General features: G+C 39.7%; 1 protein-coding gene across 2 annotated transcripts; it reads right to left on the bottom strand.

Annotated features, from left to right (window-relative positions):
- Positions 1-8,886: 8,886 nt before the first annotated feature.
- On the bottom strand, positions 8,887-18,389 carry rnmt (RNA (guanine-7-) methyltransferase). Of its 2 annotated transcripts, none has more exons than XM_084919876.1 (11): positions 18,325-18,389; positions 16,785-16,922; positions 15,689-15,818; positions 13,601-13,726; positions 11,751-11,866; positions 11,424-11,605; positions 10,727-10,891; positions 10,519-10,636; positions 9,891-9,989; positions 9,513-9,546; positions 8,887-9,337 (listed from the first exon to the last, which is right to left on the bottom strand). In XM_084919876.1, exons 2-11 carry the CDS (start codon positions 16,920-16,922, stop codon positions 9,300-9,302), a joined length of 1,146 nt encoding a protein of 381 aa, XP_084776002.1. In that variant the 5' UTR covers positions 18,325-18,389; the 3' UTR covers positions 8,887-9,299. The 2 variants fall into 2 exon arrangements, with proteins under 2 accessions (XP_084776002.1, XP_084776003.1); XM_084919877.1 differs by lacking the exon at positions 18,325-18,389 and adding an exon at positions 18,115-18,318.
- Positions 18,390-19,262: the final 873 nt, after the last annotated feature.

Genomic DNA, 19,262 nt, shown 5'->3' with positions numbered 1-19,262 from the left:
TTAAGAGGTGGACACCAGCACCAGAGGTGAGGCTGGATAAATGGACCATCCTCTGAATGCCAGGCCCTTTATGTATGTGATAATTTTTTGCTTTTTTGCTGTTTTCTTTCCACGCAGAGTGTACAGTGGAAGCTAATGTTTTGTCACTTTTTCGGAATCAAACTAAAAGTAATGTCAGTACTTCCAAGCTTTTCATGCTTTTGCAAAGATGCTTTCTTTCATTATCAGTAGTTCTCATCGCGCTGATTTATGTTCAAGGGGTCTCCTTTCTCATAAGTTTAATTCTATTTGCTACCATAATGCTGTTAAATTGGGGTGCAACATCATCATAACTTGACAGACTGGCAGCTGCAGTCACGGAGAAACTTGTGTATCTCTGTTCGGGAATGGCAGATTGAGCGGGGACGCTGAGAGGTCCAGGGTTTACGTTACAAAACCACGACCAACTGTTTCAAACTGAGAGCCTGAAGTGTTCTTCAAAAAGTGTGCACTTTTTCAGTAAGTTAAATGTGTTTGTAAGCTAATCCATAACTAAGGTCCTTAGTTAGGTCATGAGACCTAGCTAGCTATCCAATATCTTCACTCATTGTAATAACTCCAAAACGAACTGATGAAAACAGTACAAATGTACTGAGTACCACAAAAGTACCACATGATATGCTGTCAGTGAAAGCTGCAGCTGTTTCATTGATAAAGTTAAAGACAAAAAGTCAAAGGGATTAATCATCAATGTAACTATGTTACTATATGTCAGCATTAACAGTACCTCAGTTTAGTGTTTCAGAAAGCTCCTGATCTCAGACCTGCAGAGCTTCTGTTTTAAACACTGAATGTAGTCGCATAAAGAGCACATGAGATTTTCTCTGACACAATTAAATAAAACCTGATGAAGGTCAAAGGTTGTCACTTGTATGGTGCGCTCAAAACTTGTGATCTGGAATTATATCACTGTTTTTTTGCCAATATTGTGTTATTTACCATAAAGTAAAGAGTCATGGTGGTGAAGATGACGAGTCCTGCTTGATCCTGCGATGAGCTTCAGTCTTCCTGATGTTTCTGGAATGATGCCTTTCTCAGTGGGTCAACAGAACATCTGGCACAGGACAGGTGTGATGAAAGAAAGGGAAGAAGTTTCTCCAAACCCCTGGACCCACAAAACCCAGCTTGGTCTTCATGGTCCCCCTCACTAGTTTTCCCCCAGGGTGGATGTAGCTATCGATAATAATGTGCACTCTATTATTAAATGAAAAGAACAAATTACACTTCTATGAAACCTGCTGCTGTTGTTTTAATTTAAAGTTTTAATTTAAAGTTACCAGACTATAGAGTGCTCTGTGAGTGTAATAGATCTAAAACGGTTTAAATCTTCAGTTTTAAATCATCCTCACTCTTATGTTAAAATCTAAAAGGACCACATTACATTTTTGATATTAACAGTAACTCCGGGCCTCTGTGGAGTGTACTTTGTCTAAAAATGGAAAACAAAAACTAATGAGTGCCGAATCATTCTTCAGGCATGTGATTCTGGTAACCACATTGTTCTGGTCTTGCTTTCTTTGCTGCGAAGTCAAAGCTGCTGTCTTTGACACAGTAGACCACAATATTGTAATATCTCGATTAAATGATGTAGTGTCATGGTCCTGAGTCTGTGACTCAGTGGTTTTGGTTTTGGTTTTTATTATCTTGTGTTTAAGGTTAATTCTTGTTTTCATGTTCTTTGGGGTTGGGTTTTGGTTATATTTTGAGCTCCTTCTGTTCTGTGTCTCTGTGCCTGCCCTGGTCCCATGTCTCTCTGTTTCCCCCTTAGTCTGTGTCTGTAAGTCCATTCTGTGCATTTCAATGTTTTACTTTGAAAGTCTGTGTCTCAGGTTAATGTATTCTGTTTTGTTTCCCTCAGTCTCGTCAGGTTTGATTGCTCCCCTTGTGTGTCTCATTTCCTTGTTACTGCCTTTTGCATTTAAGCCCTGTGTTCTGTGCTTAGTTTCGGGTCGACGGTGCCTCATCCCTGGAACTTTGTGATTTTCGCTGTTTTTCTTCGTGTCTCAGTTTATCATTCCTCAGTTTAGTGTAATATTTTGTATCGCCGTTAAGTCTGCAATAAAGCAGTTATTTTTGAGTTTAGTTCTGTTTCTGTGAGTCTGCACTTGGGTCTTTTCCTGTCTGCACATAGCAATTACGTGGCATGTAGTGGGTATTGGATTAGGTCTTATTTGGTAAATAAAACTTTCTCTGTCAGCCTTCTCAGTTCCGAATCATCTTCTGCTTCTCTGTCATGCGGCGTCCCACATGGCTCAATTTTAGGGCCACTGCTGTTTTTACTGTATTTATTGCCTCTGGGTTCCATCCATGGGATCTTTTTTCATTGTTATGCTGATGACTGCTAAATTTATTTTTCCACCAAAGCAAAAGTTTAGCATCTCCATAAAACCTCTCTTGACATCTAGATGACATTAAAGCTTGGTTGGGTTTAACTTTTTAATTTAATTTTAATGAGGAGAGCACAAGGACAGACATAAAGAGGACAGATCAGGAGTGTCTGGTTGCTTGGCCAAAAGTAATAAGTTTCAAACAAAAGGGGGAGACATAGAAGGGGGAGACACCACAGGAGGATTGGAGGACTGATGACACATGTGGTTTAAAGACTGTGATTTCCTTGAAGTTACCTCTGGCATCCACCACCTGGTTTGGATATTGTAGAGGGGGACATAATTATTTTATCTCCTGCTGAAACTTTGTTCACTTACAAAGTAATACATAGTCTCTAATTTTTTGGTAATTACATTTTAATGGAGAGAGGCAGAATATCAGCCACAAATTCTTAAAAAAAACCAACAAATTACATAAAAGTTATAAATTGATTTGCATGTCAATGTGTGAAATTAGTATTTGATCCCTTATAACACAGCAAGAATTCTGCTTCCCACAGATTCGCACTGTGCCCATGTGGCACACAGATTGCAATCAACCAATTAATCAATTAAAAACAGATGACTGATCTCAACTCATTATGTGTATAAAGCACAGCACTCCTCAAAATCTATTTCATCCATTCAAACTTCTTCAGCACTATGGGCAACACCAAAGACCTGTCAAAGGACTTCGGGGACAAGACTGCAGACCTGCACAATGCTACAAGTTCATCAGCAAGAAGCTTGGTGAGAAGGTGACTACTGTCAATCACCCTCCGTCTGGCGCTCCATGCAAGATTTTAATTATTGTCACATGCTGCAGCGCAACTAAGAACTACTCCAACAACAACTGTACCAACCAGATTAAAACCTGTTTCGATATCTATTATTATCTATTTAATAATAGATCATTTAATAATTTAATAACAGAAAACTCAGATGTTGTTCCCGGGATCTGTTGGAGCCACTCGCCTAGCTTGGGAGTCACTGCACCAGGTGCACTGACTACCACTGGGACAACTGTTACTTTAACCCTCCACATCTTCTCGAGCTCTTCTCTGAGCATTTTGTACTTCTCCAGCTTCTAGTATTCCTTATTCTTTATGTTGCTATCATCGGGTATTGCTATGTCCTTCACTACAGCTGTCTTCCTCTCCTTGTCCACCACTGCTATGTTCAGTTGGTTAGCCATCATCAGTTTGTTCTTCTGTATCAGGAATTCCCACAAGATCTTAGCTTGGTCATTCTCAACCACCCTAGGGGGCATCTCCCATTTTGACCTTTGGGACTTCCATGCCATATTTGGCACAGGTGTTTCTCTGTGGATGCTTCTCTAGTGTCCTGGATTGTGGATTACCTGACAGGAAGACCACAACATATGTGTCTTCCACATTGTGGATCTGACAAGGTAATCAGTAACACAGGGGCACCACAAGGGACCGTCCTCTCCCCCTTCCTCTTCACCCTCTACACCACAGACTTCAGCCACTGCACAGAGAAATTCCATCTTCAGAGGTTTTGACTCTGTGGTGATTGGATGCATCAGCAATGGTGATGAGTAAGAGTACCAGGCTGTGGTTGACTCCTTTGTCACGTGGTGCGAGCAGAATCATCTGTAGCTCAATGTGGCAAAGACCAAGGAATTGATTGTGGACTTTAGGAAGACCAGGAAAACCTTGACCCCTGTTTCAATCCACGGGGTCAATGTGGACATTGTGAAGGACTATAAATATTTTGGAGTATACAGATAATAAACTGGACTGGGCTAAAAACACCACTGCATTTTACAGGAAGGGCCAGAGTCGTCTCTATTAAAGGCAAAAATACCAAAAACATAATATTCGGAAGGCTCCTGGAGTCACAGGAGCACACAAACTCTGCCACTATGACAAGGTGTTTTTTTGTTTTTTGTAATCTTGTTATTTTTCTTATATCGTAGGGTCTTTACCTTATAATATGAAACACATTGAAGCGAATGCTGTTATGAATTGAGGCTATTTAAATAAAACTGAATTGCACTCAATTTCAGCTTTGGTAAACTCTACTGCTATCTGTATTTTCAATAGTCCTCATTAGATGTTTCCTGTGTATCAGACCTTTCTCCACATTCTCTCTCAGAAAACTGTCCCTCTTCTGTCTCATTGTGAGGTTACATTTCTGTCTCATTGTGAGGTTACATGTCAACTCCTGGAGCTAGATGTTGGGGCTAACTTGTGTGTCACAGGACAAAAGCAGACTGACCTTATAAGGATGTGTGTTCTTTTCATTAAGGTGAAGAATTCAGACTGTTATTAGTCTCCTGGATTACTGCTAACTGATCTTTAAAGTTCAGGTGGATGACAGAGAGCCAGCACAGCAATAAGTCTCACCTCTCAGATCGCCATCAGCAGGATGAATTACAGGCATACCAGACAGGATCACTACATGAAACTGATCCCAGATCAGCTGATATAAACCCGTAGCACACTGTGTCTGTCTGCGTCAATTCATCCAACCTGAAAGTCATGTTCAAAACACAAGCTGCATCAGTAACACACATTAGCATAGAAACAGGTTGATATGAGCTACTCAGTGAAGGTGACCTCTGACCTTTTACATGTGTCGTCATCACTGCAGCATCTGTGTGAAAATAAGTTTTGAATAGTGCATTCTCCGAGAGGCCAAGACGCTTTCACCACATCTGAATAAATTCCCTGAGGATGTTCCTGAGGTAGTTTATTCAAGAAAGAAAGCTCTATTGTCATATAATTTGCTGTGTGATAATCCATTAATATTGGATTGTGTGTAATTTTGTGTGGTTTGATCCAAAAAGGCTTGTGTGGACATTTGAACTGACCTCTGTTCTAAAACACATCTGATCTTTCTGATTCAGTCTTTGTGCACACGTTTCTCTGTAAACAAGCAGACAAAAGATTCAAATGTCACAATGACAGTTTTTTAAGGCAGTTTGTGTTTTCACGCTGCAACAAATACAAATGTCCGAAACATCACATCGTTGACGGAGGATGCCATGATAACAACTCTTCATAATAACAGCTAACAGCTCTTCATACAACCCTCACACATTCAATTCAATTCAATTTTATTTATATGGCGCCAAATCACAGCAACAGTCGCCTGAAGGCGCTTCATATTGTACAGTAGATCCAACAATAATAGATACAGAGAAAAAACCAACAATCATATGACCCCCTATGAGCAAGCACTTTGGCAACAGTGGGAAGGAAAAACTCCCTTTTAACAGGAAGAAACCTCCAGCAGAACCAGGCTCAGGGAGGGGCGGGGCCATCTGCTGCGACCGGTTGGGGTGAGAGAAGGAAAACAGGATAAAGACATGCTGTGGAAGAGAGACAGAGGTTAATAACAAGTCTGATTCAATGCAGAGAGGTCTATTAACACATAGTGAGTAAGAAAGGTGACTGGAAAGGAAAAACTCAATGCAAACAAACAAAAAACACAAGAAAACTGCTGGTGTGCACCCGTCCCCCCTCCCCTTAAAAATCTAAGAGAAAGGAAAGAGAAACTAACAGCGGGTTCCAAGAGAAGAAACACAGAAACGGGCAAATAAAAATGACGGTAAAGTAACATTTGGACCAGTGGTCACAGTTAATAATCATTGAGATTATGATATTATGGTCATGATTTCCTGTTTGCTTCAGATAGCTCCAAAAGTAGTCCCAATGTTTATCTTTGCCTTCTGTTTATTCAGCCATGGACTCATGGGAAGCAGTCTCTGCCATTGCTCTGATCCAGTCTTTTAGCTCAGGACGTACTGTAGTCTTCCAGTGCCTAAGGATAATCCTCGATGCAGTTACTAGTCCAACCATAACAACCATGAAAATATTATTATAAATTCTTGGAATATGAGAACGTTCTCCTAACAAACACAATTCAGGAGTTAAGGGCACTTCTAATCCTGACCAACCTTTTAAAAGTGTGATGACTTCCTTCCAAAAAGGAGCTATAAGGGAACATTCCCAAAAACAATGTAGGAAAGTCCCCGCCTCAACTTTTGCATTTCCAACAGAGATTGTCAGGCATAAGCTTCATACGGTGTAATCTTGTTGGAGTATGATAATATCTATGCAGAATTTTATATTGTATGCATTTGCTCCTCGCCTCCTTAGCATAAGTCCCATGAATCCCCATCCATTTTTCGTTTGGAATTGGTCCATTTAAATCTTTCTGCCACAAAGTTCTAATATTCGAACATTCCCCACTTCTATTATCATTTACCAACCTATAAAAACATGATGCTGTGTGGCGCTCCTGAGGCATATTTATAAAATTTAGAACAAGATTTTCATGTCCCCTTCTGAACTTCGACGTCACACAGTGTCTAATTTGCAAATATCTCCAAAAATTTTCCTTCCTACCTCTAGTCATACCTCTTACGCAATGTGCACTACCACTGATCACTTGCTCGTTATATTGCACCTGCTCCCTTATATGATATATATAATTTGTATATAACTTGTACATACCTGTGTAGATTCTATGTTATTACATAACATTCCCTGTGTAGGCACCTCTTAAACTGTATTTTTTTTCTCCTTCTAAAGGAACTTTAATGTTTTCATTCTGTTCTATTCATCGGTCTTTCATGAGCAGCAATTCAGAGCCAACAGATCATTATCAGATATTTAAATTAATACTTTCATTTTCTAAGTAAATTCAAATTAAATTAATCACATAACAAGATGTTTTAAGTCTTTAACTCAATGGAGCTCCTAAGGATCAGACAATTGATTCTGAACAGCTGTGAAGGGTTCACTGCACCACCTACTGGAGGTTTGCAGTCACTACACCAGAGTTTGAAAAATACACAAAAAATTGTCACACCAGCTTTAGCGTTTACATTTTAAGTTTTACAGAGTGAATATGTCCATATGGAACAACTCCAGCAGTAAAATGAGGCCAGCACAAAATGATAAGGCTGCAGACTGCTCTAAACCCTAATTTCATCATTTTTTTCTACTCTTGGACCTGTATGATGTCGTACAGAGGACACAGAAGATCCACCTGTTTTTTAAACCTGTATGTAAGGAGCAACCAACTGTCTTAAAAGCAGAGGTGCTAAAATTGCTTTTAACTGAGTGGACACAGCTATGCCCAATGTGAGATAAACTAGGACTATTTTGATCTGTGAATAATCAAAAGCTGCTCAAGAGAATATGTAGGTGAAAATGAGGAGAATCAGTCCCTTTCAGCATATAATTTATGATTAAGCACTTTCTATGCTTCACTGTGCATTTCAAATTTTTAAAAAGTATATATAGTTTCATTTTCTTTTGCGTAAACACCTCATGACATCATTGTACAGCTGGTTAAGCTTTGATTAAGAGTCCATGTAAGTATCATAAATAACTGCTGAATAACCATATACAGGATACACATATATGCAGAGAAGTGTTCAAACGTTAACACAGCCTCGGCCCCATTATCACAGGTGCATAAAATCCAACACCTCCAGTCTGCCTTTACAGACATTTGTGAAAGAATAGCTTGTTCCAAAGAGCTAACTGAATTTAAGTGTAGCACTATAACAAGATGCTGCTGTTGCAACAAGTCAGTTCAGTTTCGTCCGTCCTAAATGTTCTGGGAACAGCTGTAAGTGCTGTTATTGCAAAGTGGAACCATTTAGGACACAGCAGCTAAGCCATGATGTCTCAGACCACGTAAGTGGGTCACTGCATGCTGAGGCTCAAGTGTGTAAAGTCACAAACACTCCAAATCTCTTTTTATTAACAACAGCACAAAAACTTTGCATCCCCGAAGTATATTTTAAACCTATTATTACTGAAGTTATTTCATTGCATTTGGATTATTATAATTCATTTTATGTGGGAGTCAGTCCATCATTACTCTCACATCTGCAGCTGATTCAAAATGCTGCTGCACAACTCTTAGAAGGAACTTGCAAAAGCGAGCATAGGTCAGCTGACCAGCTGCTTCTGGAAGTATTGAGATCCAGGAAGAAGCTCAGAGAGAGCAGGGAGTTCTCTGTTGTTGCTCCTAAATTATGGAATAACTTGCCCTTGTACATTAGAGAGACTCCTTCACTGCCAAATTTTATAACATGTCTTACAACCCACTTTTATTCTCTGGCTTTCTACCCCAGTAAGACTCCGTTTTTCTCTTAGTTATTTTACCTTTTTAACTGGCTATCATTTGTATGTTATGCATTTTTATTATTCAGCTTCAGTGTGCAGTACTGTGTAGCGGTGGCTATTATAAAGTGCTTTATGAATAAAAATTGTATGGTATGGTACCAGTACCAGAGTGTCATAGCTGAGCAGCTCCTGTAAGTGTAGCTGTAAATGGCCCAGTACTTTCGTTCATATGTTATAGGTTCAGGTCCAGGTTTTTAGGTGAGAATAAACTGATCCTTAATAGTTCGTTTTATCCACAATACTCAAATCTGTGCCTGTCATAAACTTAACAGAGGTTCAATGAATACCAGAGGTATCACAAAGGGTAAGGAAACGTGGTTTAATCTGCCAGTTACATTTTGCACTTTGGAACTGCAACAGAACAAATTTCAGAGTTACATCAGACAATGAAAAAACAAATTAAATTTTAAGCCAAACTAAAAGATTAACAAATCAAAAATAACCAATTTGCCCATCAGCATAAGTAGAGCTACAGTATAATAATCTGTTTGCATTAAATGGCTGTAAATTCTCTGTTTATTGTAACTATCCTGTAATCCAGGGAAATACACGCTTTTTTCCATAATTCAGAAGAACAAAAAACAAAAAAGTTTGACAGAAGTTTTGTTTAATTTGCAAACAAAACAATCATTTCTTATCAAAAATGACTTAAAGCAACAAAGCAACACAAATATGAGCTGAAGAACAGTGAGACAAACAGCAGCAGATGAGCGCAGCATCAGGACATCTTCTGGAACACAAACACCAGGTAGATACCTGCAGAGCAAAGACAGATGAGGGTTTTAGTGATCAACAGTTTGTCGATCAATGGGCCAACATATGACTACATATTTTAAAAGTAGATCAAAGACAACAATACTGAAATGTTTTTACAAGCATCAGTTTAAATGTGTCATGTAAACAGCTGATGGAGATGATCAGAAAGACTTACTGGTAGCTTCCCACTCAGATCTGCTCAGCGTTCCCTGCAAACATGGAAATACAGACAAATGTTGTAAAACTGGGCCGAACACCTGAAACTGTTTGTTTTGGGGGGTTTTTAAACTGAGCTTTGAGCTTTGGGGTAGATGTGGTCGCTCATCTACTAATGGAGAGGTTGGTTGTTCAATCGCATGCTATATATACACTTGGGCGAGATACTGAAACCGAAGCTGCTCCTGATGCATCCATGTGTTAATGTTAAAAAGTGCTTGAATGCGTGTGAATGTGTGAATGAGACATGTGGCATAAAGCACTTGAGTGCTCAAGTAGAGTAGAAAAGTGCTATAAAAACCGGTCCATTTAACATTTACCATCTGAGCACGCTTACCAGGGGAGTTCTGACGTCGGCTCGGTCACAGTGCTCTTTAGCATGACAGTATTCCTCTGCACTGTCTGAGGCTTGAAGACCATCCTCACTGGGAAATGGCTGAAAGCAAAACAAACTCTTAAAAAGACAGTAAGTGGTGACAGGTTAAAAGAAAAACCTGGACCTCTGAGCTACAGTGACAGATTCTGCTGGTTCTGATGTGTTTTCTTTATCCTCTGATCAAACACTACTATGAGATAAATTGTTCTATTTATCCACAAGACACAGGACCACACTAATGTTTATGTGGATTTATTGGAGCAAAATATCGCCACACAGCTAGCAAAACAGTAAAGCAGTGAACTTTGTTTTTAACAAAGCAAACAAAAAAGAAAAAAAAACAGTTCATCCACTGTGCAGAGGAGTGAAGCTATTCTTAAGGCTTGAGAAGGTGAAATGCCTCACTGAAAGGATAAGTGGGTCCTTTCCTTTAATTTGTCACCATTTGGATCCGTGTCCAAAAATAACATGCTTAAATGTTGTGTTAATTCCATATCTAGTTTGTCTTCTGGTCACATCATTATTGTAAAAATAAGAAAAATGAACTGAGAAATCATAGTCAGTATTTTAGTTTTAATTAATATTCTACCTCCAGAGCCATCATCTTCATCATGAGGCTGCGATGATTCTCCTTCTTCACCTTCTCCTCAAAGAAATCCGCAAATCTTTGTTTCAGCACCAGCTGCATATTGTACTGCTTCGCCATGCTGGGACATAAGAAGTGGAAACAGAGTATCATGAAATATTTTATAGTAAATTCAGAGTACACAAGCAGATGTTACTGTGAGTACTCTTACTGTTCAAAGAGAGGAAAGTAGACGAGGAACTCTGGAACGTTGACGACTTCCTCGAGGTTAAAGTGATACTGACATCCAAACAGAGGGTAGGAACCTTTGGACTGAAAGGTCACTTTGAAAACCTCATTACCAAATGACAGCGAATCAGATGCCTCCAAACGTTTACTGTTGGGGGAGGGGGAAGCATAGTGAAGATGAAGCAGATACTGACTCAGTGATTCAGTCTTTACATCTGAACATTTCAAAATGTCTCTAATAGGGTCGGCTCAGCACAGCTTGACTCCGTTTTAAGGTTTTTCATTAGGTGGTTGTACCTGGCACCAGGTACTTTTTTAGTACCTATTTGGCTGAGGTTCAGGGCGATCTGAGGCGATCCAGCCTCAGATCCTTACTGTAATAACCCCACGCACATTACATGGTACTTGTTTATAATGGAAAGAGACAGAATATAAGTCCGGTTGAGCCAAGCTACACAGAGAAGGTACTAATGGAAAAAGGCTATGAAAACTCCAAGTATTAAGGTTATCTTAATACTTGGAGTTTTCAAAGCTCCAACGCCAGGTGGACAACCTGCTTCACCTAATAGGATCATGTGGCTTAGGTGAAGAAGGTTGTCCACCTGACATGTGGACAGATGTGACTATAAACAATTTACTATAAAAAAGTGCCTTTCATTACACTTAATTGTTTATCTTACACAAGTTCAAAGGCATCTGGCGTTGTACCGATGAAGTACCCTCCAGGTTTAAGACGCTCACAGGCATTTCTCAGCATCATATTAGCCTTCTGCTCACTCTCAAATGAGTAATGATACACAAACTGACAGCTGCAGATGTCGAACATAAGCTCAGCATCATCCAGTTTCTCTGACAACAACTCCTGTAGGTAGAGATAAAAGGTCAGTAACAAATCAAACAATCCAGACTGAGAAAAACCTCACTTTTATTTTCTACTTAATTCTGATTTTATATATTCACTTTTATCACGGAATACTCGACTTATTTTTTGTGTGCTGCAGGTCTACCTTTGAACAGTCTGCTGTGATGAATTCAGCAGTGAAGATTTTCTCGTTACGGTGACTCTTTTTTTTCATCTCGTCATAACGAATCTGACATTGTTCCACAGAAACCCCTGCAATATCTGAAAATAAACATCTATGTTTAATCATCAAAATTCTCCAGCAACATGCAACAATTAATCTCAATTGTAATGCCTTTTGAGCTGAGGGGCAGTTATAGAGGCAAGAGATGATATGGGACACCCTCCAGTCGATCCACCGCCCCCAGGAGGTACGGTTGCAGCTGGGTGCAGGGGTGGGTATTTTTGTATCCCCTCAGTTTATTTCCAGTATGTTTTCGGTGGTGGATGAGAAGGTTCTGACTGTCGTTTGTGCTTATGAACTGAATAACAGTACATAAGCTTAGAGTATACAGCAGGGGTGTCCATCTCCAGGCCTCAGGGGTTGGTGTCCTTCAGGTTTAAGATCTCAACCTGGGTCAACACATCTGAATCAAATGATTAGTTCATTATCAGGCCTAGCTGTGTTTATCAAGGACGCATCTAAAACCTGGTATACAGCCTTCTTGGAATCATTGAGTGGATTGCTCCATTTCATGTGACATTTCATGTCAATGGCATCTGTAGAAATATATTTACTTAGAAAAAATTCTAAGTAAATATAAAAGGCGTTCAATACTCCTTTTTTTTTTTTTAATCCAATGTAAATAACACTGAACTGAATTGACGTGATGACCAGTTATAGAGGACCGAGAGCCAGTTACTTAGGTCAAAAGTGAAGCACAAGTATTAGCTCATACATAGGTGAGATTTTGTGGCAGGTGCTCTCATTTGATCTCTGTGATGTTTCACATAATTCATTTCAATTCAATGCCACCACTTTACTGCTATGGAGAGGTTTTTGTGCCCCAGTAGTCCCAGCAGCTATCCTTTTCTTTGTCCCCTGGTAGGTCTCTCCCAAGGCAAATTGGTCCTGGATGAAAGCAATTCATTGGACCCCCATGAGAAATAAAAGAGCAAGACACATGAGTAACCTGCGCAAGATTGGGTTACTCCAGGGTTATTTCTCCCCACCCTGAAGCCAGGCTTGGTAGGGAGCTTGACAAAGAGCAACTGGTGGCCACGCCTTGGGCCCACTACCTGTAGCAGATACCGTCGGGGTCAGGTATATTGTGTGTCAGGTGGCAGTCAAGGGCGAGGGCCCTGATAGCCCGATACCTAGCTATCAAAGCTGGCTACAGGGATGTGGAACCTGTCCTCTCTAGTTTGGAAGGAGCCTGAGCTAGAGTGTGAGGTTTAGGGACACTGACTAGATATAGTTGGGGTCACGTCATTGCACAGTTTGGGAACTGGAACCAGTGTCCTGGAGAGAATCTGGACTCTGTCCCAGTCAGTGAGGGACGGCGCCTGCCTGCCTCTTTCTCAGGCGGTGGGTATTTTTGTATGCCCTCAGTTTGCTCCTGTCCCCCGGGGGTTTTTGTGAGCGAGAGTGTTGTTTCCCTACGCCTTCAGATTGGGGAAAGGGTCCTGACTGTCGTCTGTGCTCATGCGAAGAACGACCCAGTCAAACAGAGGAGGGAGGATAAATGGATGGATGGATGGATGGATGGATGGATGGATGGATGGATGGATGGACAGATGGATGGACAGATGGATGGATGGAGGGTTGGCAGGCAGGTTTGATTTTACACAAAGTTAACATTGACTGTTTCAGGTTAAACAGCAGGATGAGGTGCGTCTTTAGAGGAAGATTTCACTGCTGGTCCTTTACAGTCCTTAAAGCTGTATAGGCGTGAAAAGAGTCTGTAGAAATGTGATGTCAAGTTTCATAAACCATAAAAATCAATGAATCAATACCTGCACAGACCAGGTGATCGATTCCTCCTCTTCTCCACTTCAGTAGGTCTCCTCCTTTTCCACAACCAAGGTCCAACACAGACACCTGCTGAGATCCCGCCCCTCTTACCTGCTCCAAGATCTCACCTGTCAATAGAAAAAGACACTAAACTGTAAGAGGAGGTAAATATTTTATTTTTAAAGTTGCTTCCACACAAGGTGCTGCAGAAAGAAAATAGGTAAAATCAGAAAAAAAATATAAATAATTATTAAATGGTGAAAGAATAAAAAGTTTATAAAAATGGTTAAAATACAGTCCAGTAGACTCGGAATAAAAATTATTCTTCCCCCAGTGTTGGACTGTAGCTGGTGATGGTAGTCCTAGTTCAGTTCAAGAGGATCACTCAGAGATCTGGTTCATGAGCAGAACCAAAATGACCAGCTCCAGCACACCATGGAGGAGAGACTCAGAGGAGGTGAAGGTAATAATTATTTATTATCATCATCACAAAGGATGACTTTTATTATTTACCTTATAACTAGGCTACACCTCCTTTACTGAGAGGGTGGTTTGTGGCTCAGCTGCAATGGAGGGTGGAGCAGCAGGTTCAAATAGTGCATGCCCTGCTCTGAGTGTCAACTGGTGAACCTTTGTATTATTCTGGAGGATTATACAATGCAATTTCCTGACTAACCACCTTGTTCATGACTCACACACTAAAAGAACTGTACTAATTACTGGGTATTAAGTTTTGTTTGGCCAGCGTCTATGACCTTCAGACTGACAGGCTGGTGGAATTGCTAATTCATGAGGATAAGGAGGAGGTTATCATGAGAGAATTTGCTCCAGGCACGTCAGCAGTGCCTAAATCTAAGATTTATCACCTCAACCTGCTCAAAGATAGGCTGAAATTACTTCTCTGGTGAGCCTGGTGAAGGAAAGAGATGAGTTGGGACCAGCGGTATCAAATTCTATCATTTCCACCTCCTTCCGTTGTGATGACCATCTTGCACAGGCCCAGAGAGGGGATGGTGCTGCAGTGCAACATCGTTTTGTCTGGTTGTACCAGTCTCACAGAGCACCGATTTGTAGCACACTCTAGTGTGATGGTGCATTCACTACCAGATACTTGAACACACAAGACAAATTGCTCAGAAGGAATTGGCTGAAATGCTGAAAATGGGAGTAATAGAAGAGTCATACCAAAAGCAAAAAAAGACTACTGAAAATAAAACAATCACTCAACTTACAATGCTGTCTGCGTAGGTCCTTTGTGTTACAGGATGGCAAATAGAAAAGTGTTCTTTTATAGTCTTTTTCTACTCAAGCACTCAAAGGGTTTCATATAACATGTCTTATCCATTCACACCAATCATAGACATAGAAAAAAGTGCTTGTAAGTGCATTTAATCTAACATTCATACACAGCGTCACACTCCCATGAAAGTCATGGTTCAGCATCTTGCCCAAGGACACCTTGGCACACAAACTGGAGCAGCCAGTTTTGGAATCAACAGCCTTATGATTAGCAGATGACCTGCTCTACCTCCCAAACTACAGTCACCTCTATGTTCATACAAGGCACAGGTGAAACATAAAGGCAAACCTTTTTAAATAAAATAATCAGTCCCTTTCTCTGTAGAAAATGGACGAGTTCTCTGGTCCATGTGAAAATAAAAACAATAAACTGGCTTCCTGTAAAAAGTTTACACCAGCCCCTTTGCAAAGTTTAACCATTTATTTTAGTTAAATCTATTAAATCTGTTTTTTAAAAGTTTCTGATAATTTATAAAACACTTTTTTTAAAGGATGAAGGTCATTAATCAGCATGAAGACAACAGGCTGCCAAATTAAACATAAAAGGCCAGTAATCTGTATTAGTGACTGGTATTATCACTGCATTGTCATTTTGTTCTGATAATCAGCTTTCTAAATGTTGGATCTGATGTTTGGTCCCAGAGACAATTTATAGCAAAAAATAAACAAAAACAAAACTACGCTCTCATGTTATTATGCATGCGACTGCCGGATGGGTGTTAATTGCTTACAGATCACTATGGATATGTTAAAACTGAGGAAGTGTGGTGTGTTGATCAGAAGCCAGTTACCAATTAGAACACTCTTCAGCCAGTTGTTGAAGTTCCTCATGAAGAAGATTCGGCTTCTGCTACGAGCTGCCAGGCCAACTTCCTGCAGCTGGTTGTAGTGACTTGCCACCTTCACACTGTGATCAAGCACCTGAGAGATCAATTATAGGGATCACTAATAAGGATGACAGCCTCACAGCAGCTTCAATACCTGCTGATAAATATTTAGATTGTTTTTGTCTGCCTGATCTTTCCGAATTAACTTCAATAATAACTTCCTCCAAATCAACAACGTGTCAATCAAACCTCATTCCTACAAGACTGCTCAAAGAAGTCCAAAAATTATAAATCTTAAATATGATCAACCCATCTCTTCAAGCTGGCAGTAGTTAAACTGTTACTTAAAGCCACCACTTGACCGTCCTTTTATCTCAAACATTCTTGAAAGAGTAGTTGTAAAACAGCTAACTGATCATCTGCAGAGGGATGGTTTAACTAAAAGTTTCAGTCAGGTTTCAGAGATCATCACAGTACAGAAACAGCTTTAGTGAAAGTTACAAACTTTGTGTCTTATGGCCTCTGAGGGTGGACTCATTCTGTGCCTTTCCTGCTAGGCCTCAGTCCTTTATTCAATATTGTTGACAATAATATTTTATTACAGCGATTAGAGCATGCTGTAGGTGTTAAAGGTACTGCGCTGTAGTGGTTTGAATCAATTCAATCTAACAGAGTCCTCTTCACACACTAAGGTTAACTGATTCTCTTAACATTATGCATGTTTTCCCTCAGGCAGTATCATAGAATAGCATAGAAAGTTCAGTCCAATTTTATTTTCATAGCGCCAAATCACAGCAAAAGTTGCTTCAAGGTGCTTTATATTGTAAAGTACAGACTGTAAAACACTGAAGACATTTGAGTTTTTAAGTATGTTAGGCTGTTCGCTGAGTTTACAAATGTTTTCCAAATTATCCTAAACTTCTAAACTATATATATTTTCAGTAAATAGTTTTAAAAGTGCTGTCTGATCCTCTCACATCAAACCGAGACTTCATCTCACAACATGAAGAGCCTTCAGACAACTGCTTTAAAGAAATATAAAAAAAATGAACTTGACAACCTGCTTCTTGCTAGGTGACATCTTCTCTTCTTCATCTTCAACATTTTTCCTCTTCATCCCTGAGTTCTCTTCTTGCTGAGCTCCTCTGGTCTGTGTTGCCTCCTCCATCGTTTCTGTCTGACGAGACTGAAGCTCCATCTAAGAAAAAAAAAAGAGGAGGAAGAGGAGGAGAGAGAAAAACAATATCAGTTTAATGTGATGAAGCTTTATGTTGAGTTTATTGAGAATTAGTGATGTCAGCTTGACTGAACAATGCCGAACGTGATCCATTTACCTTTTTTAATAACCCATTATATCCGAAAGGGATATTATGATGTCAAAAACTACAATGTATTAATCACTGCTTATGCACTACAGTCTGATGGTCCTGATTGGTATCGGAGTTTTCTATAATGAAATTTCTCATAAATAACTACACATAATAAATATTAGAGATATGTTAAAGAATGTTTTAAGTTTTGTTAAAAAAAGAAAACATCAGTTGACTAAAATATTGCATTTTCAGATCACCAAATAGAGGTATCGGTCTTAACAATCTGATATCATTTGGAACTTGATTTAACATTTTTTAATGATAAAACTGCTCAGTGACCTTTCAGAAGTTGGAAATTTAAAGCCTACATGTTGGCTCAAACTAATTAAAAACAAAAATTTAAAAGGTTACATAGAACTGTAAGTGCAGTTTAAACTGGGTTGTCACCATGTTGTAATGCAGTTTACAGTGATGGATGCAGGACTGTTTCAGGGCAGACTGTTGTATGGCCCCTGGGTCACAGATTGATGCTACCCTGGGCCTGACCTAAGTTACATTGATGGGTGTAGTTTGCAACAGTTAAAATGGTGGTGGAAGCTGAGAATGTTCTTTGGTGATGTGTGCTTACTTCCACCTTTGTACTAATTTGGTTTGGAAAACTGTAGGATGCAGTAAGCCTGCCGCCTTCTTGTTTTCGCTGCTCCCCAGGGGACTCTACAGCGGCTCATCTGCCTTAATCTCCTTATATCTCAGCATCCATCTCTCACACCAACCCTCTGCATGTCCTCCTTCATTACATCTATGAACCTCCTTTGAGGTTTTCCTTCCTTCCACCCCCCGGCCTCTGTGCAAAAAAGACGAGTATTTGTGTAGTGTGCCGTCACAGGATTTAATATTGCAGAGTCACAAACAGGACTCGAGTGTTTACTGAAGCAATGAGACTAAAGGGGTCGAGGATGCGTTTCCTTCTGAAACTTTAAGGCGCTATTTGACTCTTCTTACTCCGTGGATAAAACGGGTTAAATCTGGATGTGACCAGGTTAAAATCGGATAAGACCCAAAGCTGCTCACTCTCACCTTCCATCAGTGACCGGAAGCTGCTACTGACTGTAAACTGACCGTTAGCCGCGGCTGCTAAGTGCTAACAGATGTCGGTGTGTGTTCAGAGATGAACCGGAAACAGCTAGCACAGTAGCTGAATGTGATATTCCAGTCGACACTAATCTAATGGATAACAACGAGACTAACTTGAATTAACGACCAAAGTTTTAGAGAAAAATAACTCACTGTGCTCCGCGAGAAAGACGCGTGCGCTTTCAGCCGCTTCCGGGTTTGCGCACGTCATATTTGCGTCACAAGAGAGAGTCGGTGGGTTTTGTTTTTTAAATTGAAAGTGTTTGTTAAACATTACATGAATACATATACCTGATGTGTGAATGAGTATTTGGGTCACATTAAGACAAAAATATTATTGATCATTTTGAGAATAAAGTCGAAATGTCGAGATTAAACTCAAAGCGTGGAGATCGCTGTTGTTTCAGGACAAACTGTCACAGCTTCTCCTATAACCTCTACAAAATGTATGGAGTTATAGTTATACCTTAATAAATGCGGAAAAAAAAATAATTTCATTTCGCGGTGCGATTAATTTCCTTGCGCTTAAATCCAACGAGCGCACAAAGAAGCCATCGCGCATGGAAAGTGTCTGCTTTGCATGTGCTGGTACAACACTCTTGCATGTAGTTTTTTTGTTTGTTTGTTTTTTCAAGCGTACTTGATTACAAACAAAGAACATTACAGAACAAAGATGTTGTACACATCCCAATAATTAGCAGGTGAGATTAAGCTAAATATAATAAACAGAGAAATAAAGGTATATAAATTGTATAGTAATTTAAGTAATGACAACAAAAATTGCAATTTTTGGTAATACTCAAGAATGTTGCAATCTGCTTAGTAAAAACAAGTCAAACAAAAATGAATAAAATTTGTAACTTCTTAAAATCTATGCAAAGAGCAGTTTAAAGGGCTGGATTGTTTAAGCGCCAGCGGGTGATAACAGACTACAGAAAGGTTGAACCTAGTGCAGGCTTCTACAGTTTTAATGCTTTCTGATGATTGAACAGATTGAATGGACTGTTTGAGTTCGTTTTTAAAGGAATAATGCATGGTTTTGTGCGTCTGAATTTACACTTATGCATATAGAACTTAGCCATAATAATAAT

The sequence above is a fragment of the Perissodus microlepis genome, chromosome 22 (assembly GCF_051167445.1).
Source record: "Perissodus microlepis isolate ML-2025 ecotype Zambia chromosome 22, ASM5116744v1, whole genome shotgun sequence".
NCBI lineage: Eukaryota > Metazoa > Chordata > Actinopteri > Cichliformes > Cichlidae > Perissodus > Perissodus microlepis.
This window is presented reverse-complemented; position numbering and strand designations above follow the sequence as displayed.